The sequence below is a fragment of the Phodopus roborovskii genome, unplaced genomic scaffold, assembly GCF_943737965.1.
Source record: "Phodopus roborovskii unplaced genomic scaffold, PHOROB, whole genome shotgun sequence".
Taxonomy (NCBI): Eukaryota; Metazoa; Chordata; class Mammalia; order Rodentia; family Cricetidae; genus Phodopus; species Phodopus roborovskii.
Window position 1 is genome coordinate 2,002,713 of NW_026125538.1, and position 21,883 is coordinate 2,024,595.

A 21,883-nucleotide genomic window follows, 5' to 3' on the forward strand; every position below is an offset into this window, starting at 1 on the left:
ATGGAAATTAAACCCAGGTCCTTTGCAAGAAGTACAAGTGCTCTTAATCACTGAGCCAATTCTTCAGTCCCCCTTATGTTCTTAAGACAAACAGCTTAATAGAGTGCCATCTTTGCTGCACGAGGGAGCATAGTGCAAGGAATGCAGAGATAGCGCAGTAAAATTCGTGCTGTGCAAGCATGAGAGCATGAGATTTTGAGATTTCCAGAACCTACAGAAATTTAAAGAAAAGCTACGTGTAGTGACAGACTTATATTTTTCAAAGCTTAATTTTGAAAAAGACCTATTTTTGTGTATGACTGGTTTGCCTACATGGTATGTATATCACGTGTGTGCCTGGTACCCTTGAAGGCCAGAAGAGGGAGCCAAACTTGTGAGTGGAGTTGTGATCTGTGATGTGGGCACTGGGAATTGAACCTGGATCCTCTAAAAGAGCAGCCTGTGCTCTTAACCATCAAGCCACCTCTTCAATCAGTAGTTAGATAGTTGTAATCTCAGCATAGATCCCTGGGGAAGCTAGCTGGCAAATGTAGCCAGAAACAAGAACTAAAGCAAAAGATTTCCCTTATGGGGGTATGATAGCACTGCTGAAGTTAATTTTTTTTATAAAACTAGATTCTTTTGTTTCTAAGATCGTGTGTGTGTGTGTGTGTGTGTGTGTGTGTGTGTGTGTGTGTGTTCAAGATGCTGCAGGTTGAACCTCGGACCTCATGAATGCTAAGCAGGTGCTCTACCACTAACTGCAGTCCCAACTCAGAGATCACTACTCCTCTTATAAGGTCCTTAATGTGTAGACCTGGTGAAAGATATGTTATAGTTAAACATTTTTTAAAAAACTGTTTTTTAAAGATTTATTTATTATATGTTCTGCCTGCATATATGCCCACATGACATAAGAGGGCACCAGATTGTATCACAGATGGTTGTGAGCCACCATGTGGTTGCTGGGAATTGAACTCAGGACCTCTGGAAGAGCAGTCAGTTCTCTTAAGCTCTGAGCCATCTCTCCGGCCCCATAGTTAAGCATTTTTATGTAAAATATTTGCTGTGTGTGGTGCTAGAAATAAGGGACTGCATCATTCCCCTGCATACCCTGGCCTGTGCATACTATGAAAGTGCTCTACCACTGGGATATCCAGTCAAAGATGAAATAATCTTTGTGGAGAACCACAGCACTAGATATAGCCTTGCAATCCTGTAGACAGTGAGAGATCTTGATTCCACTTTAAAGACAGTAGCCCTTAGGAGCCGGAGAGATGTCTCAACAGTATTTGCTATTCTTCCAGAGGATTTGACCCTTCCAACTTCTTGGAAAAGTTGTTGTTGCTATTGACATATAGCATATGCTATTATTGGTACACACACAAAAGTTGTAAATTTGTTATGTTGAGACATGCAGCCCTGGCTGTCCTGGAACTTGCTACATAGAGTAGACTGGCCTCAGACGCAGAGAGCCACCTGCCTCTCCCAAGTGCTGAGATTCAAGGCTTATGCCACCACATCTGGCTATAATTTGAACTGTTGAGCTTTAGCTGTGCTGTCAATCTTGGTAAAAGTGTCACGGTTTATTGGGTTAATTTGGCAGTGTGCAATTGTATGAAAATGTATTCTAAATTGTATAGAAACATTGTTCTAAAAACACGAAACTACTATTTTCCATTTGTGCAGAGGTAACAGACTGTATTAAATATGAAAGGTCATATCTATAGTTCACTGGTGGAGCAGGCACCTAGCATGCACAAAGCCAGAGATCTATCTCCAGGACAGTGGGACAAGATCAGAGTGAGCCCGATTATGAGCAGAGCCATTACACTCCTCACACTTGGCTTGCTGTGCTGTGGGAGATGGTTCCACAGTTGGCCACGACGTCACTAGTTCTTCATGTTCTTATGTGGGATACATGGCTTTTCTATTCTTTCTGTCAATTTACTTAAACACAGTATCCATGCATTTTGGTGTTTAAGTCCTACTCATATTTCTACTTACTTGTTTATATTTATTTTTGTAGCACTAGGGGTTAACTAGGGCCTCACATGCCCTCATCTCTCACATTTTGAGACAGGGTCCTAATTAACTTGTATCTTCTGCCTTTTTCTGTTCTTGGACAGTCTTTTAACTTATTCTGTAACCCAGGCATGTCTTGAGCTTGCAACCCTCCTTTCCAACTCCCCAGGAGCTGAGGTTACAGGCCCCTGCCACTAGCCCAGCTAGTCACTTCCTAATTGACCAAAACATAAATGCCCACAAGGATTTATCAGTTTACTGTTATTAAATGTGTGAAAAAGACAAGCAGAAATAAAAGGAGGTCAAAGTTGGGCCTCACTGGGAGAGGGACTAGTGCAAGGATTTGGAAATCAGGAGTTACTATTAGTTAATAAGTTCTAAGAATGGTAACTAGTGCCTCAGATACAAGAGTTTGTGAGGGCCAAAACATGCCAATATCCAGGGTCAAGGTAGGTAGTGGGGTGGGAGGGATGAGGCATGCCTTTAATTCCAGCACTTGGGAGGCAGAGGAAGGTGGATGGTTATAAGGGCTAGTTCCAGGACAGCCAGGGCTACATAGAGAAACCCTGTCTGTTAATGAGGTTTAAGGACCTTGATGACTATGGAAGAGGGGGAGGAGAGGAGGAGGAGATGGGTGATGAGGGTTGAATTATCTGAGAAGCACATGCTAAGACCTGAAGGAAGGGGAATGATGCAAATCTAAGGCTGCTTTTGCAGTGGATGCTCCCAGAGGGGACTACTCATTAGAGGCCCCAGTGTTATTTGTGTCTTGGGCTTCTTCAGTTTTTGGCCAGATGTAGAAGAGTCAGATAGTTGTCTGTTCACCAGGCTCCTTGAAGATAGTTGTTCTTACAAGGGCATCTCAAAAGCAACACAGCTATATGCCAAGGGGAGTTAACTTAATGGATCCTATATAGTTTTGTAAAATGGTATCTAGATCTAATGTATTGGATCCATTGCTATGTTTAAGAATGGCTCTTGTATAGACAGACTTCATTTCTAGTGTTGGATTTGAGTTAGTTATCTCTAGGATCCCACAGGACATTTTTCTTCTCATCTATCACCATATAAAAGAGTGTTTACATAATTCTTCCTCCTAGAACAGGCTCATGGAAGTGCTGTCATGTCTTACTTACTTTCTTACCTGAGAAGCACTTGGCCTATGAAATGAAATAAACCCCCGGAAATTAAGTGAGAAAAGCAGGTATCTTTTGCCTCTCATCCATACATTTGTTCCTCCAGTTTGAACTAGAGTCTCTTGCTTATGTAAAGTACATGTTTTGCAAGCTACATTTACACATACTCATTCTAGTAGGTCAACATTAACTCATCTTCCAAAAAAGATAAACCTAGTGGAAAGTGAGAAAAAGGATGGGGTCCTAGCAAAAAAGAAACCAAAGGCACCCTGAAAAAAATGAGTTAGCAAGAAAGACAAACACAAAAGCAAGAAAAGTAGAACAGGAAAAGGATGAAAAGGAGATAGGAAAGAGCCTGGAAAGAGTGTGGAGCAGGTTTGTGTCAAAGGAACCTCCTGACAGCTGCTGCCATAATGAGAACTGACACTAACTAGCAGGCCAGTCTGGTAGAATTAGGCAAATGGCATTATCTCCATCCAGTGGGAATGAAGGAAGTTAAAGGAATAGAAGAATCAGTCACTTGCCTTCCTCCATGGGCTGAAAGGGGTGGGGGAAATGTATTTACAAAGCCTTACCAGGAATTAAGAACAAAGGAGTTATTTTTCCCTCCTTAAGCCCCACCCCCCAATTCCCAGGTGTTAAAGAGGGCCTCCTCCACTGCTCTGGTAGGGACACCCAGAATCAAATAGTTCCTTATTCTAAGCAGAGTGAAGAAAAGATTTACTCACCTTCATCTTTGCAGGGGGCCTGCTGTCACAGTAGTATCAATGTAGCAGGAAACCAGTGTCCCATGCCTGAAAGCACCTCTAAGATGGGACATCTAGGGTCCTAGTTTACTTTCCTTCCCTTCCCTTCTTTTCCTTTTTTTTTAAAGAGTATTATGAAATTCAGGCTAACCTTCCACTGATGATACTCCTGCCCACACACAGCCCTATCAGGATTACAGTTCTCGATCATCCCACCCAACTGGTCCTGGTTCTTTAAGTTGCTTAATTTCTTTTTGGGTTGTTGTTTTGACATAGTCTCATACAGCCCAGGTTGGTCATAGCCAGGGATGACCTTAGATTCTTGGTCTTCTCTTCCTGCTTGTACCCAAGTGCTAGGATTAGGATCATAGGTGTTTCAGTGTTTCTGTGTCAATCTGGGTCTGAGACATTGTGCTTTATTTTTAAAAACCAGTCCCATTCCTTTAGCTTAGTGTTGTTATCATTTTATAAAGGAAAAAAATCTGTAGATTTTCTAAGGGTGTATGTGGTGGTGGTGGGGGTGCTTCCTGGAGTTGAACCCTTTCTCATATACTCTACTGCTGTTACACCCTCATTTATAGAAAGTCGATTCTTTAGGAAAAGCAAATTCTTAGAGAAATTTCTAAATTTTACTGTGTTGGGGAAACACAAAGTTAAAAAATACATTATAATATATGCTCATGTCATGCCACCTGCCCCCCCACATACACACACACACACACACACACACACACACACACAAAACAATGTTCTTGTCAGTTGTGTAGCAGACCTTTAATCCTAGTACTTAGGAGGCAGAGGCAGGTGGATTTTTGTGATTTTGAGGCCAGTCTAGTCTACATAGTGAGTTCCAGGAGAGCCAAAGCTATGGAGAGACCCCCCATCTCAAAAAATAAAAAAGACAAGGTTGTTGTGTATCCAAGGCTGGTCTCTAACTCATTGCGTAGTTAGAAGATGCTGGCTTGTTCCATGCATATGAAGTAGGTTCTACCACCTGAACTACATCCAGGGCTCTTTCACTGCATCATTAGTTATTGTTTTTTTCAAGACAAGGTTTCTTTGTGTAGCACTGGCTGTCCTGGAACTAGCCCTTGCAGACCAGGCTGGCTTCAAACTCAAGAGATCTACCTGCTTCTACCTGGATTAAAGGCGTGTACCACCTTTAATTATTGTTTTGAATTATTGGCTTGAATTGTTTTTAAAAATTATTTTATTTCACATTATGAGTGTTTTGCTTGCATATGTATATTTGTACTATATGTGTGCCTGGTACTGGAAGAGGCTAGAAGAGGTGTCAGATCTCCTGGAACTGGAGTTAACATGGGTCTCTATGTAGGTATTTCGAATTGAACCTGGGTCCTTTGAAAGCACAGCCAGTGACCCAATACTTTTATCTGCTCTCTCCCCAGCCCCTTTGTCTGCATTTTTAATAAGAACTCCCTTTATTGGTAGAATTTTTCCCTTTCTGATTATCATATTGGATCTCAAAAGTCATAAAATGTCAATTATCTTGTTTTATAGACTGATATCAGCAGGCAGCTTGAGGTCTGGGAAAGACCGGCAAACAGCTTCTAAGCCCAGACAAGGTAACACAAAGTTGTGTTTTAGTAGAAAGTGGTAGAAAAAATCTTAAAAGGAAAACCTAGACATTACCTGGATACTGGGCAAATAAATACCTTTCAAAAGATAGAATCTCCATTAAAAAACACCCTTTTCCCTCATAGTGAAATCACCCTCACTGGAGGTTGTTCTAGGACAAAGCTGAGTAAGTTAAGTATTTCTATACCATATGTTCAGCTTTGGCAGGAGGAAGAGGTGGGAAGGGAATCTCCATGCTAGTGAATGCCAGTATCACACCCCATCTGGCTATTTAGCCACAAAATAAGAAACACACAAATACTTGGCTCAAACACCTTTAATGACGAAGGGAAAGATGCTAACTCTCCCCTCTCTGCTCTTACACATTTCCCTGTGTTGCAGAGCTCTGGAGCCACTACTTTAGAATCATATTGACATCAACTAATGAAATCCAGGCTCCTCCTCAGAACTCCTGTTCCACAGGATCCTATGTTAAGAGTAAATACTACATCTCACTACAAGACAGAGAGGCAGGGAGGAACCACTTGAAGCTTGTCTCTCAATGTCTGAGACTCTTAGAAGCAGACAAAAAAGAAAATAAGACATAAGCTCTGGTCCATGATCAGGCAAAATTGGGGAGGAAGGGGGTTTTGAGAAGACGAGGGACATACAAGGGGTAAGGGAATAAAATAGCGAATCCTCTAAAACTAAAGCATTCTAGTGCTAGGAAGTCGCTCAAGACTCCTGGTGCAGCTGCAATGCCACTTCACCATTAGCCCAAAGGGACACTCATGAGAATGTTCATATTCACAAGAGCCATTCTTTATCAAATAGGTTCCCAGAAATTCCTTTTAGAAACACTCCTCAACTCATCATGACTTCATTAACCACCCTCACCAATAAGACTCTTGAAAGTTATGAACTTTATACTTCCTAAAATATCTCATGGAGACTTCCTGGCAGGAAATCTGCTTGTTGGTTGAGAGGCCATGATAAATGAGAAGTTGAAGGAGTTCATGCATCTTGACCAGCTAATATCTTTGCCTTAATGTGACAAGTCAAGGGATATACTGAAAAGGCCTCCCAGTCCTTCATTTTTCCCCACCTGCAAGGGTTGAATCACTAATCACTAGAATATCTTCATTGCCAGCACCTTCTGGAGCAGGGGGAAAGAGAAAGAAGTTATAGTTTGTTACTTCTTTTCTCCAGTTCCGGTGTGCTTGGTAGGCACCACCTGGATACGGGAGGCAGAAACAGATGAGAGGCTACGTTCTCCACTGCCTCTCTGGATCCTGTTGTTGGAATCCTCTTCTCAAACAGTTCTTGGGCTTTAATAGCAATGGTGGCGCTAGGGCTGAAGTGGCAATTAATCTAGCACTCCAGGGTTTGGTGGGTAGGCCACCTGACAGGTTGCAGAAAAGTAAGATACCCACCCTTCCCAAGCTTCTCAAGAGGGTCCTGGCACAAGAGGTCTTGCAAGATGACTTGGTCAACATCACCATAGAGTAGCAGTGGGCCCTCCATAGACAGCTGCCAGCCCCTTTGAGCAAGGCTGCGATTCCATAGCTGGGGGTTCTGCTGTACCAGCCAAAGGGGAAGGGAGAAGAGAGGGCTCTCCTTAAGTATGTGAAAGCTATTGAGAATCTGTTTTTCTCAGTTACAAAGAAGAAAAAGGTGATACAAATTTCTTAGGGGGCATCCCCTTTAAACTCAAATTTTAAGCTCAGGGACTAGAGAGAAACCACTAGAAACATCATATTAAAACTTGAGAAAAGAGGAGGTTGAGTAAATCTTGAAGGTCCTTCTATGGAGCCTCGGTTTCTGTGCCCTGGGTCATAGGGCACCAGGTACAGACAGGCTCATGGGATGGCGGGGTCATCTTTTCGAGGGAACGGGGAGAGCCCTGGAGAAGTGATGGAAGGCGAACAGCCAGGGACCAGGGAAAGAGGAGCAATATTCTGAGGGCCATGGGGTGCAAAGGACGGTACCTGGTGGTGAGCCAACAGCATGTGCTTCTTGAGGGTAGGACGGTCAAGGAAACCCTGCCTGCAGAAAACACAAGTGAAGAGTGGCCCTTCCTTAGGGTGGGTCTTCTGATGCTCCTCCAGAGCTGTCTGGGTAGGAAAGGTCTGGCCACACACATCGCAGGCCTTTCTGCTGTTGCCTTCTCCTGGCTCCTTTCTCGCTGCTTCAGGCAAGCTCAGCACCTCCACCAAAGGGGTGCTGATGCCCTCCCCTTCTTGGGTGACTGCTGCAATTGGGCTTGGGGTCCCCTCCAGTTTGGCCTCTTCCTCCATGCCTCCGGAAACATCACTGGTTCCCTGTTCCATGGGTTGGGGATGATCCAGGTTGTCTGGTGGAGGTGGTGGCAGAGACGCTTGTTGAGTGGCTTTCTCGTTACTATCCGTCTCCTTTGCCGTGGTGGGTGCTGCTCCCCCTCCCACTTCCTCCTCTGCCCCAGATACCTCTTCGGAGTCACCTCGCACTGATATGGCCTTCTCACCCCCACTCTCTGAGCCTCTTCCTGCTAGGGAATCTTCATCTGTCACATCTTCCTCTTCTTCCTCATCCTCATCCTCTTCTTCAGACAACTCCTCTTCTGGCAATGGCTGCTGGGATTGCTGCTGGGGGAAGTTCCCCGGTGCAGAGACTGTAGACTGCTCAGAGCTATTCTCCTGGGCAGCTCCTCCACCTTCAGGGAGTGTGGAACCACCATTGGGGATTTGGCCCCCCAGGTGCATCCGAACATGTTGCTGCAGCGTCACAGCGTTAGTGAACTTCTTCTGGCAGATGGGGCAGGAGTTCTGGGCCCGGGCAGCTGGACTGGTCTTGTGGCCCACAAAATGTGCACGCAAATTGCCCCTTGTGGAGAAAGCTCGGCCACACACTTTACACTTGAAGGGCCGCTCACCTCCATGTTGGCCATAATGCAGGCGCAGAGCCCGGGGACAGCTGAGCACCCGGAGACAGATGACACACTGGTTAGGTCCTGAAGATGAGGATGAAGGCGCAGGGGCAGAAGTGGTGGGAGCTCCTGATGCGGTGGAAGCCACTGCCACAGCTCCTTGGCGGTCAATCTTTTCTACCAGCTGCTGCAGCTTTGATGTCTCAGAAGGTGAAGCCCCCAAGGGTTCTAGCACATACGGGAAGGGGAAACTTCCAGTTGACTTCAAGTGGTTAGTAAGCAGCGCCCAACTTGGCAGCGAGGTGACCAGCTTACTTAGCTGCATTCGAGTTGCTGTGCCACTGTCTGCTACTCCAGTAACTGTGGAACCCTCGCTTCCTGGCGGTGTATTTTCATCAGCTTTACTCTTGGGCTCCACGGCCTTCATGAGCACAAACTTGTTGAAAGTAGGGAGTCCAGGAGCCACTGCTGTACTTGTGCCAGTGGAGAGCAGTGTCAGGCTCTCTGTGGCACTGAGTGCCGCGGTGGAGGCCACTAGAGGTTTGCGTTCAACAGCTCCACCTGGTGTGGCTGCCTCCTCTTCTGCTTTCTCTGGCGGCACAGACATTCCATAAGGCAGCCCACTGCTGGTGATGACATAGTCTAGGTGCTCTGGTACCGGATGCGGATTCATTTGCACGTGTGGGTACTTCTCGCGATGCCGATGGAAATGTACTTTGAGGTTGCCCCGAGTAGTGAAGCGGTTACCACAGACGTTGCACTTATAGGGCCTCTCACCAGTGTGCGAACGAAGGTGGATCTGCAGGGCGCTGTCACTGCCAAATACTTTGGCACAAAAGCGACATTTGTGCCGTCCACTAGGCTTTTCCAAGGAACTGAGCACTTCCCCATAGCCCAGCTCACCACTTCCATTCTTTGGCTTCAGGAGCCCTGGGGAGGCAGCCGCCTCAAGGCCCCTTGCTGCCCCAAGACACTGAGCTGCCAAGAGTCCTGTGTTGCCTGGGAATGCCAGATGAGGTGAGGCAATCAGCTGATCTGTGCTGCCTGGCAGGGCAGGGGAGGGGGCAGGTGTGGGTTTGTGGCTTCGCCCAACTCCTCCTACAGAAAAGGGATGTTGGGATCCCAGTGGGTGGTAAAGGTGGAAGAGAGCCTGCTTAGGCAGTTCTGCCCCGGAGGTGGCTGAAGAGGAGGAGGAAGGTGCCAGTGTCTTGCCGGTTTGGACAGGCTTGATGGGACTGAAGAGGGGCAGTAGGGGCTTGGTAGAGGAGGCAGTCCCTGTCCCAGGCAGCTCTGAGGGACTGGCAGGGGCACCCACCGTCTGCCCTAAGGAGCCAAGTAACAGCACCTGGCGGCAGATCTGCTCAGTCATCTGCATCTGATGGATCTGTCGCTGCTGCAGCACCCGCAGCTCCTCCAAAATTAGAGGAATGTTCAAGTGGCCACTGCCTACACCTGGAGGGGGAGGGGGAGGAGGAGGGGGTGCAGGGGTAGACTCTGGAGGTAATGGGGTTGCTCCTAGCTTGGGACTGGCCAAGATTAGGCCCCCACCTCCTCCAGCCGCTGTACCTGTGGCAGCGACCAGGAAATGCCCCGAAGAAGAGTCCTCTCCTCTCCGCTCTGGCCCCCACGTAGAATCAGGGGGTCCAGAAGACCCAGAATCGGTGGGATTGCTGTGCTCTGTATCCATGACCTGGGACCTACTGTGGCCCTCTGGCCGGGGTGCAGAGGACGCTGATGAGTTGCTGGGGTTCTCCTGACCCCCAATTATCACCATTACGGGTGGGTCAGTACAACATGCGTTCTGATGAGCGAGGAATTCGGTCGGGTCAGAGAATTGTGCGCAGCATTTGGCACAGACTTGGGGGTGGTCCTCCTCGCTAGCATCACCTGGGGAGAAGACAAGGAGAGAGCGTGGGTAATGCGGTTTTGGTGGGTAAAGGAAGCTCTAAGGAACGCGCAACCCAGGAACCGCGGGTGGGAAGATAAGCATGAAGCCAGCGCTCAGATCAGACCCGACCCGCGTGGCTCCTGGACACCCAGCAAAAGGGGGAGGGGGCAGGGCGCGCACATTCCGAGCCTCCTCCGTCACCCCTCCCCCTCCGCTGGCCCAGGGAGAGTGTGAATGGATGTGAGAACTGGGGCCTATGTGTAGAATCACACATTTTACCCGTCCACTTAAAGTCCTTATACGCGAGCGTCCCCTCAGCCCCCATCTCTGCCCAAGCCTGGCCCTACCGCACCTCCGTGCTCCGCAGGCTCCCCGCAGGGCCCCCCGAGTCGAGAGCTGCTCCCGGTCTCCTGCGCCATGGCTGTGGGGAAGTGGAAGGCGGGATGGGATAGGACACAATGGGTATCCGGTCTGGAAAAAGGCGTCGGTGGCCGCCGGCGCTGCGGCAGTCTCTGCGCCCAGCGGCCCAGACTGCGGAGGAGATCCGCGGTGGCGGGGGCAGGGAACAGCGGCGGAGGGGGAGGGGAGCGAGAAGGCGCGGAGGAGGGGAGGAGCTGGAGCGCGAAAGCCGGTGGAGGGGAGATGGGGGAGGAGAGTTTGGGGGGGGGAGGAGCTGCCAGGGAGGGAGACGAAAGCTTGAGGAGGCAAGGGACAAGAGTGAGTGTGGCAAGCCTAGGTGGGTAGCTTTACCCGGGCTCTGGGACAGGTGCGGCGAGACACCTTGGGGGCCTGCTGTGCCCTATCCTCTGCCAGCTCCCCACCCTAGATGTCTTTATCCTTGCTGCTCCCACCGAGCCAGCCCCAAGCGCTCAGTGGGAAACATTGCCCGCTCAATAGATTTAGGCGATAGGCTTCAGTAATTTTTCTTCGGATAAAGGATCTGCTGAGCTTGGAAAACGTGGATTCCAAAGGGTGGTCTGCCCGCCTCAGAGGTCGGAGGACAAGAGTGGGAGGAGCCACTCCAATCGCCTATCTCCTTACCGGCTCGCACATTACAGAATGACCAAGTTTTGTGTTCATCCCTACTCCCTCATCCTTCTTCATAAAAGAAGTTTCTCGGAGAGTGGGGGGCGATTGCAATATAGAATTCCCAAGAAAGTAATTTGAGGGTCCGTTCTTGAGAAACAACACTAAGCCCTTCCCCCCAGAATAACAGCTCAACACAAGCCAATCCACAGGCCACCGGCCCTACACCAAACGCAAAGAGTTCGTACTTAAAAGAAACCCTCTCCAGCTCAGTACCCTCTACTCTCCTGCCCACTCCCCCCCTCCCCACGCCCTGTTCACTGTCCCTAAGAAGGACAATTACAGGCGTTAGCTTGTAAAGGCCTAAAGAGGTCCTCCCAGCTCCAACCTTGGGGGAGGGGAGCTCATCCTGCAACAATGGGGAAGATTCGGAAGGGGCTTTCACAGTCTGCCGCTTCCCCTAAGTGCCCCAACCAGATCTGAATTCCCAGACAAGACTGACACCTGCTCACCTCCACCGGGGCCTGCCATCTATTCAGAGGAAGTGGGGGTCAAGTGCCTCAGACCAGGTGCATTCCTTTTCTTCCTTGAAATGAGATCTAAAGGATCCCTCACTTCCTAAAACCCTTTATTTTTACATGTAAAATGTGATTCTTGGATTTGTGGCTGGTCATCAAATAAACTCATATTGTCCTTTTGTTTATTTTATATTTTTTGAAACATGTTCTTACTATGTAGCTCAGGCTGACTTTGAAATCATCAACCCTCTTGCTTCCCAAATGCTAGGCTTATACGTATGTGCTACCCCCCCCCCAACACAACATAACTGGCGTCCTCATTTTTGCTTGTTTTTGAGACATAGTCTCATGTAGCCCAGGCTGGCTGTGTCCCTCAGTCTAGTAGTAAACTCCCAACCTTCCTGTCTCTTCCTCAAATGCTGGAGTCAGTCTTGCTCAGTGTCATCGTTCCCCAACCCCTCAGACAGGGTTTCTCTATGTAGCCCAGGTTGCCCTGGAACTCTGTAGGCTGGACTGCCTTCCAAGCGCTGGAGTTAAAGGTGTTTGCCAAGGAATATGCCATCATCTCCCTTTTTTAAAGAGATAATATTCTACACACACTACCTGAATCGATGGAATATTTTAAAAGCAGAAAAATTGAAAAACTTGCTTTTTGTTTTTGTCTCTGTGTATGTGTGTGTGTGTGTGGTGTGTGTGTGGTGTGTGTGTGTGTGTGTGTGTGTGTGTGTGTGTGTGTGTGTGTGTGGTGTGGTGTTGGAGATGAACCTTGTACCAAATGTCCCACCACTGAGGCATATGCCTAGTAGGAAAATGCTACAAACTTTGTATTAACATATGTGGGGCTTCCCCCAAAAGAGAATATAAATGACAAACTTTCTAAAGTTTGAAGATCCTTAAATATTATAGAATAAGGAATTTATATTTTTAATAACAAGATAAAAGATAACCTAAAATAAACACACACTAGAATAACATCTTTTTGTTTGTTGGATATATTTTTTTTAAACATAGGATCTCCTGTAGCCTAGGCTGGTTTCAAACTCACTACATAGCAAAGGCTGGCTTTGATCTTCCTGCTCCTACTGTCATGTACTCAGATTATTATAAATCTGAGCCACCATGTCTGCACTGCATCCCTGCACCACTGTGGGACTGAACCCAGGACCTATGAATGCTAGGCAAGAGTTCTACCACTAAGCTACATCCTTATATTCCTCATCCCTCAATCTTGTTCATTTCTCTGCAATATCACTGACAGGTCTAGGTTAGAGTCTTCTTGGGGGGAGGGGGGAGAAAGGGCCAGGTGACTCAATCTAATCAAAATGTTAACAGTTGAGAGTGGTGGCATGGATCCCAGCACTCAGGAGACAGAGGCAGACAGATCTCTGTTAATTCAAAGCCAATCTGTTCTACATAGAAAATTCCAGACCAGCTGGTGTTACAGTGAGATCCTGTCTAAAATAAATAAATAAGAAATAAACAAACAAACAACTACTGCCTTTATAAACAGAAAACAACTCATAGTGTTATGTTTTAATGCTTCAGATAATCTCAATGGTTTTAGCCTTGTGAAGCAGACCACTGAAACGTCTGTTCTTTGAGACCTGGCCTTTGCAATTGAAGGAGTCTGTTTCAGTTAGTTCAAGACACAGGTAAGTGCAGAACGCTTTAGTTTTACAGATAAGGAAACTGAAGCTGGAAGAGGTTAAGTGACTTCCAAGTTCACAGAGTAATTCAGCAGAGCTGCATTCAGAACTTTGGCTCCTGTCCAGTGCTCCTCCAAGGCATCCTAATGCTAGAGAAAGGGGCCTGTGTGGTTCCTTCCTGAAGCTTGTTCTTTGCCCTCAGGTCAGAGAGACAGAATCAGATGGGGACTTTCTACCTAGCATTTGTTAATTAGCACTGCACATTTGATATCCAGTTGCAGCTCTGTCAAGTCCTTGGACAAGAAGAAAAGAAATCCTTTTCTTTTCTTCTCCTGGGAAACAGTGTCCCTTTCTTTCGTTTTTAATGAAATGTGCTTTCTGATGTGTCATTTGATCTGAGCTCTTTAAGTTCCTGGTGAAAGGTAATGTATCAACAGCCACCTGTAAGAGGAACTACCTACTTTTACACTCTGCCTAGCCTGAAAAAGGGAGCAAGATACTTATGCAAACAAAACTAAAGTCATAAAAAAACACAGGGACATGCTAAGCTGGTAATGGTATACCTAGATAGCAGAAACTTTTTAAATGAGCTGCCATAGATCACTGGTAAAGACTGTGATGGGTGTGAACCTGCATATGCTTGTTCAAATTTACAGAGCTTAAATGACCAAAACAAAAACAAAAGCACTGGATGTGGTGGTTTACCCCTTTAATTCTAGCATTTGGGAGACAGAGGCAGGCAGATATCTGAGTTTGAGGCCACCCTGGTCTACAGTATGAATTCTAGGATAGTCAGGACTTTACAGAGAAACTTAGTCTGGAAAAACCAAAAGTAAATAAAATGAAATTTGAAAGTAAATAAAAATAAACCCATAAAAAACAAACAAACAAAACCGGATAGCTTTTCTTCTAAACCTTGTGTCTAGGGGCTGGCTGGGGGTGTAGTTCATTTGGTAGGTAGGGTGCTTGCCACACAGGCATGAAACCCCCACGGGGGGGGGGGGCTCAATCCCCAGCATAAACCAGGTACACACCTGTAATCCCAGCACTCTGGGGTTAGAGGCAGTTGGATGAGAAGTTCAAGATTATCCCCACTGACCCCATCGCAAATTGATGGCTGACCTGAACTGTAAAAGGCAACAACAACAATAACAACAAACCTGGGGCCCTGATAAACTGCTTCAGGCTTGGGAGAGAATGGTTGGGAAGAACACAGTAAAAATACATAAAGCATGAGCAGCAGAATGGCGAATCTAGTATAAACAGTGGCTCTCAGCCTTCACTATACTTGGATAGCTTTAGAGCTGTAGGACATATTGATATCTTGGGCTGGGGCTATAACTCAATAGTAGAACATATACTTGTAAAGCCTGAAGCTCAATCACTAACACTGGGAGGGAGGGGGAGAGAGGAGAGGGAGAGAGAGAAAGAAGCAATCTCAAGTCAATTTATTTATTCAAAATCCCTAAGAATAGTATTCTTAGCATCAACATCATCATCATTTTGATACAGACTTTGGAACTCATAGAGGTCAGCCTATTCTGACTCCCAAGTGCTGAAATGTGTGTCCCATCATGCCCAGCTCAAGCATTAGTATTTTTATGAAGCTCCTCATTTATTCCATTGTACAGCAAAAGGCTAGGTGTGAATGCAGTGGTAGAATGCTTGCCTATCACTAACAGAAGCTCTGGGTTTAGACCCATTGGACCCATGTGAACACACACAAAGTGGGCATTTTGGTATATGCCCATTATTCCAGCATTTGGCCATGCCACTACTTAATTTCTGAGCTACATGGTGAGACCCTGGTATAAATTATAGATACAAAATTGTACGGTGAAACTAAGGTGTGATGATGACGTTCAGTGGCAGAGCATTATTGGCCCACAGGCCGTGTGTTCAGTCTGCGGCACACATGTATGATCCCTCTCCACAACACACAATGGAAGACAAATACTCCAATAACAGAGCTGAAAGGACTATTCTTCAAACCTTCCCCCTATTCCTCACAAATCTTACCTGAATTAAATCATTACTAATTGGCAGCCTTCAGAAATATAGATTTTGTAACTGTTGCCAAGGTCACTTTTTAGAGAACGTCCCATCTTCCCTTTTTCAATCTTCTCTGTTAAGCTCATATACATAGTTTTTTTTCTTCCCAAACAAAACTATTATACTGAAACCTACAGGTGCACCCATGGCCTGTTCCATATAGTAGACAGCGGCAAGACACCAGGTACCAAGTGGGAAAGACATTTTCATCAGGACATGAATATCGTCAAACTCCAAACAGGTCTCAATGGACATTTTTCTGAAATCAAAGAATGCAACACAGCATGGAATTCAAACACTGTTTTGGAGCTCAAAGGCATTTTAGAGATCTGACTCTTCGTTGGGCACAATTAATAGTTAAAGTCCTAGTTTTGGTTCTCTCTCTCTCTCTCTCTTACTCTCTCTCTCTCTCTCTCTCTCTTGAGACAGTGTTTCCTTATGTAGCCTTGCCTATCCTGAAACTCAACTCTGTAGACCAGGCTGGCTTTGAACTCACAGAGATAAGCCTGCCTCTGCCTCCTGAGTGCTGGGATTAAAAGCATGTGCCACTGCCAACTGGCTCTTTCTCTGCTTTTCAATTTGAGGAGAATTTCTTTCTTTCTATTTTGAAGCAGGGTCTCACTATATAGCCCTGGCTAGCCTGAAACTCACTATGTAGACCAGCCTACCCTGGAATTCAGAGAAACCCACTTGCCTTTTTTCCCTGAGTACAGGTATTAATAGTGTGTCACCATACACAGCTGATTTGGGGAAAGCTTCCTTATTTGTTTATCTGCTTGTTTAAGACAAGGTTTCTGAGTAGCCCTAGCTGTCTTGGAACTCTCTCTGTAGACTAGGTTGCCTCTGAATTCTGAGCACTGGGATTAAAGGTATGCACCACTATGCCTGGCTTGGGAAAAGCATCTTCATCTAATACTATGATTTGTTTATTTTGAAAATGGGGATACAATGGCTCATAAGAGCACTTTGCTGTTTTTGCAGAGGGCCAGGGTTTGGTTCCTAGCCTTACATGGCAATTTACAACTGTCTGTAACTCCAGTTCTACAGAATCTGATGCCCTCTGTTGGCCTCTATGAGCACCAAGCACACATATGGTACCCTGATGTACCTGCTGGCAAAACACCCATGCACATAAATAAAACAAATATATCTCAAGTAACAATAGTGAAATGAAGGAGGCAGCTGGATGTGGTGGCAGAGAGCTACCTATGAGTTCAAGGCTAGCCAGGGCTACATAGTATGACCTTGTCTCAGAAAAAAAAATAGTAATAAGTAAATAAATAAATACAGGGGAGGTAATGATAGAGGAGTTAGCAGGAATAAAGAGAAACAAGTGCAAGAATGAGTTATAGATGAGTATTATGAGCTGGCAGCAAAAACTGACAGGTATGGTAACAAAGACCTCTGATCCAGGGCTTAGGAGACTGAGTTAGAAGGATCAGAAATTCAAGGATAGCTAGTTTGAGCCACATGATGCTGTCACCAAAACAAAATAAAACAACAAAACACAAAACAAGATTGGGGTAGGGGGTTCTCTACCTTGACCTTTCCTTAGGAAATAAAGGATTTGTTCATGGTTACAAAGTCATTTAGTTTTGAGATCCATACTAGTTTGAAAGCCCAGTTTTCTCAGATGGGTGGTGTTGATGCTCACTTTTGATCTCAGCACTCAGGAGGCAGAGGCAAGCAGATCTCTGAGTTTGGCCTCTACAGAGTGATTTCCAGGTCAGCAAGGACTATACAGAGAAACCCTGTTTCAAAAAAACAAAACAAAACAACAACAACAAAAAGAATAGAAAAAGAAAAAAGAGAGAGAGAAAGAAAAGCAAACCAGGTTTTTTCCTTCTTTACTTCATGCTGTGGCCAAGCCCAAGTTAGTCTCCCTCACCTCATTGCTACCCCCAACCCATTCTTTTTTGATAGTCTAGAGTTGCTCAGGCTGGCCTTGAACCTGCTTCAGCCCCAATACAGACTTCTAAATTACTTTCTGTCCACTTGGAGACATATTCTCCCTGACCCATGCCCTCATAGGTACCTAAAGCTGGTCTCTGGGGGTTTGGAAGCCTGGAAAGTTAGCTCTGCACCTTCTTGTGTAGGGATGCCCTAGTTTTGCCTTCCTTGCCTTTGCAATTCTTGCTGTCTGCCACCTCCCTGCTCTCCCTCCAGGTCTGCTTGGCTGTTGCCCTGGTTTCTCCTCACTAAATATCTGGGCTTCTGATCATTCCCTTCAGTTCCCAGATGGACCAGTTAGCATTTCCTCCAGTTACACCCCTTATGTCCTCTAATTCAGATATCTAGACTCTGTAGAGGAAGAGAGCATTTTCTTCCTCTAGAGTTCCTAAGTAGGCTATTTCCTGCTCATCCCTTTTGTGCAGTAAGTATTCTGGTAGGTTTTGGTGTTCTAGTCAGGGAGCTGTACAAGAAGAAAGTGGAGAAATAGATTTTTCAGTGCTTTTAAGTTACAAGCTTATAAGAGCAGGAGACAGTTTCAGATAGCCATGTCAAATTGCAGGTGAGACCCAACAAACCTCCATTCAGATCATGGAAGTAGAGTAGGCAAGAAAGTCCCTAAGGAGCTCTGGTGTGAAAACCCTTAGGAGCGCCTTTCTGTCCCTTTCCTTTCTCTTTCTTCCTTCCTTCTTCATTCTTCTTTCCTTTCCTTCTTTTTTTTTTTTTTTTTTTTTTTTTTTTTGGAGACAAAGTTTCCCTATGTAGCTCTGGATTTTTCTCAAAACACACAGATATCTGCCTGTCTCTGCCTCCTGAGTGCTGAGATTAAAGTTTAGTGCCTCCATGCCCAGTCCTCTAGAAGTCCTTAAAATAGATTGTAAAAAAAGATTTATTTATTTGTATTTTATATATGATGTTTTGCCTGCATCTGTTGATATGCATCACTTTTGTGCCTGGTGGCCATGGAAGACAGAAGAGGGCATTGGTCCCCTGGCAGATGGCTGTGAGCTGCCACATTGATGCTCTGAATCTAAACTGGGTGCTTTGGGGAGGCAATCAGTGCTCTTATGCCTTAAAAGCAAACTTTAAAAACAAAAGAAAAAACTTTATTTATTTACAATTATGATTCTTATTAGTAGTAATATTTGTGTGTGCATATATGTCATAGACTAGTGGTTTTCAACTTGAGGGTCGTGACCCCTCACAGAACTATCTAATACCACCAGGAAGCAGATGTTTACATTATGATAAATAACAGTAGCAAAACTACAGTTATGAAGTAGCAACAAAAATAATTGTATGGTGGGGCTGGAAAGATGGCTCATAGGTTAAGAGCACTGGCTGCCCTTCCAGAGGACCTGGGTTCAATTCCCAGTGCCCACATGGCATCTCATAACCACCTGTAACTCCAGTTCCAGGGGATCTGATATATTCACACCAAAGCATGTAAAAAATAAATAATTTTTAAAAAAGTTTATAATTGGGTGGTAACCACAACAACTATATTACAGGGTCACAGCATTAGGAAGGTTGAGAGCCACTGTCATGGACAGTGTCTTGAAACTGGTGCTCTTCTCTCACTTATGAAAGAATGATCAAAATTTCTAATGCTTTTTGTGCCCTAAAATTTCTTGCTTCTAGTGGGTGTGGACCTTTATGGGTTTCTGTAGGAATGGACTTAGAGCAACAACATTTCCAGGTATCCAGAGCCTAAAAGGGCTCAAGAATTCACCTCCAGCAGAAAACCTTCCCTCAGCCATGGTGTGAGCAGATGGGCGGGAGGAGAAGATGCCTCTTGGGGGGTTGGGGGCGGTGTTCAGAAGAGTTCCACAATTGAACCAGCAGGGGAGTAGGACTGTAAGGCAGCGCTGAGGCTCTAGGGAAAACCTCCTATAGAGCACACGGAGGAAACATCCGGCCTATAGCAGCATTAAGAAGGCTTAATGTGTCTCAGGAGGGAAGGATGCCATCACCATAGAACCTCTAAATATGGGCACAGTGGGATCTCAGCCAAGCAGTGGCTTGGGGAAAGATGTGTCCTACCTCAAACTTAACTTGTTTGTTAAGGTTTCATTGTACATGGTGCACTGACTTGACTTAAAGTCATTTTTGTACAAATAGAAAGACAAATTCATTCCATGGTTAGTTCTAGTCATCACAAATACACTATTCCAGAGGCTCTCATGTCTCATAAAGAAATACTGAAGTTGCCCAGTGGTTCCTGAGTGGTCACTGCCCTCACATATGATAATGGTGATATTCCTGCCCACTAAGTACTTATGGTAGGTATATCACTAAGAAATACTATTTATGCTGGTTGTTTCCCCAGAGGGCTCACACAAATTAACAAGGTAACTATTATACTCATCCATCTGTTTAACAGATGAGGAAACTGGGGCATGGAGAAGCAAAGTCAACCAACCAAGCTTGCATAGGTAGTCAACAGAGTGGACTAAGGTTTGTCCAAAGCTAATCCTGAAAACTATGGCGTTGGAACCCATATGGCTAATCTTACCATATACTTTTGGGCATATCAAATGTTTGCTAAGCACATGACTGGCCCCCCAAGTTGGGCTTTCAGACTTCCACTTGTGAACACAAGTAGCCATACTATATAGTGCAAAATGGGCTTGAGTCTAAGCATCACCCAGACACAGATACCTATACCTAGCTCAGCCCCAGAGAATGAGTGCCACCAGCCTTAGGGGAAGGCAAGCATCTAGATACCTATGCTTTTGTGCTGACTCTGTCTTCGGTTGTCTGTGAGGCATTGAACAATCAGTTCCTTTTATCTCCTTATTCTATCCTGGCTTTCCACATGCTGGAGGATTTTGAGAGTATGCTGAGGTTTCCATCTAGCTGTGCTGGTGCATGTCTGTAATCAGCACACAGAAGGCAGAGGCAGGGGGATCAGGAGTTTAAGGCCAGCTTGGCTACATAGCTTGTTTCTCTTCTCCCAGAGGAAATTTGTTGGTTTAAAAAACAAACAAACAAAACCCCCAAAACATCGACTTAGCATATGCTGGTGCACATTTGTTCAGGAGCTTGAGCCAAGAGAACTGCCGAATGTTTCAGGCCAGCCTGGGCTCTAAGGTTGATTTCAGGGCTAGTCTGAACTACATAAGGAGACTGTCTCAAAACCCCAAAGTAAGTCGCAAAATTCTTATACAGTGATAGCATATATTAACAGGTATGCTAACTTGCCCATATGTGTTATCTTTGCCTCCCTTAAAACACAAACCTGAATCCCTTACAGGGCTATGTTCCAGTGTCCTCTCCGGATGAGGAGGACCGCACCCTTTAGCTAGCCTGCATTCTGACCGACATTAGCTTTCTCCCCCTGGGAGCTCTGATCTGTTCTCAGCTCAGCCCAACAATGAGAAACTTTATTCTCTTCTCCCTCAGGGGGAACCTTCACGTTTATCCAATTCATTCTCTTGCAACCCAACTCTCCAGAAAGAAGAGGGGGAAATCCCATCCCTGAGAGACGGGTCTTCAGGTCTGAGGACGTTACTTAGCAACGGCACAAAGACCAGTGAGCAAAGAAGGACTTGGAGAGAAAACTCTTGGGTAGGGAGACAGAGACAGTTTGAAAACTCCATTTCATCCAGAGAAAAGCAAGGAAAACACAAACAGATACCAAGGGGGTAACTCCCTTGTACAAGTCATCTCCTCACCTCCTGAGGTTTGCAGTCTTTCACATCCCCAGTGACCAAATGTGGGTCAGGTTTGGCTCGTGGCCGAGGTGCCCTCCATTGCCCTGGCCTGGACCATGCAGGTTTTGGCTGTCCCCCTCCACATTCCCCCCCCCCCAGCCCCTAGCACCTACCGTTCTCAGATGCGCTGGGACCTTCGCAGTCCGAGATTAACTGCTGGGGTCTCCGCTGCTTTCGCCGAGACATTCCCGAGTAGAGAGCGGTAGGAGAGGGAGGGCACCACGCACTAAGTTTTAACTGGGTGACCTGGTCGGATCACCCTCTCTAGTCTGAGGCCAACGACTGTCTTGTCCCCCAGAGCAAACCACCGCGAAGCAGAGGAATTCTCCCTTCCCAGAGATGGGCGGTGGGACTAGTGTGACTCCTTACCGACTCCTTTTCTCTCTCAATCTCCCAAGTCTAAAGAACAGACGCCCCCTCTTTTCCCCTTCAGCTTCTTCTCAACGCTCCTGCAGCTCCTATTGTAAAAGCAAAAATCCTAATCTTTCCGCACACTCTTTTCTTTTGTACCGCGGAGGAAAGGATTTAACCCTCTCCTCCCTGCTAGTACTTTGCGGCCTCACTGTGACTGCCCCTGGACTGTTTTTCTAACTTTTCTTCCAAGATCTTTGCAAGGGCTTTTTAAATTTCCCATAAGTGTGCCCCTGTGTTCGATGATGCTTAACTTCTGGGTTATAAACTTCAACACAAATTTTCTCATACATTTTGATTGTTAGGT

At 45.9% G+C, this 21,883-nt stretch overlaps 1 protein-coding gene across 3 annotated transcripts; it reads right to left on the reverse strand.

Moving 5' to 3' along the window:
- Positions 1-6,942: 6,942 nt before the first annotated feature.
- On the reverse strand, positions 6,943-21,611 carry Sall2 (spalt like transcription factor 2). Of its 3 annotated transcripts, none has more exons than XM_051176834.1 (2): positions 21,279-21,611; positions 6,943-10,256 (listed from the first exon to the last, which is right to left on the reverse strand). In XM_051176834.1, exons 1-2 carry the CDS (start codon positions 21,349-21,351, stop codon positions 7,324-7,326), a joined length of 3,006 nt encoding a protein of 1,001 aa, XP_051032791.1. In that variant the 5' UTR covers positions 21,352-21,611; the 3' UTR covers positions 6,943-7,323. The 3 variants fall into 3 exon arrangements, with proteins under 3 accessions (XP_051032791.1, XP_051032794.1, XP_051032793.1); XM_051176837.1 differs by lacking the exon at positions 21,279-21,611 and adding an exon at positions 11,008-11,194; XM_051176836.1 differs by lacking the exon at positions 21,279-21,611 and adding an exon at positions 10,610-10,836.
- Positions 21,612-21,883: the final 272 nt, after the last annotated feature.

Excerpts from the sequence above, each read along its gene's own strand:
- Sall2 (XM_051176834.1), bottom strand. The coding sequence starts at position 21,351 with ATGTCTCGGCGAAAGCAGCGGAGACCCCAGCAGTTAATCTCGGACTGC. Across the intron at positions 10,257-21,278 it reads TCCCAGCGCATCTGAGAACG|GTGATGCTAGCGAGGAGGAC; the intron begins GTAGGTGCTAGG and ends TCTTCTCCCCAG.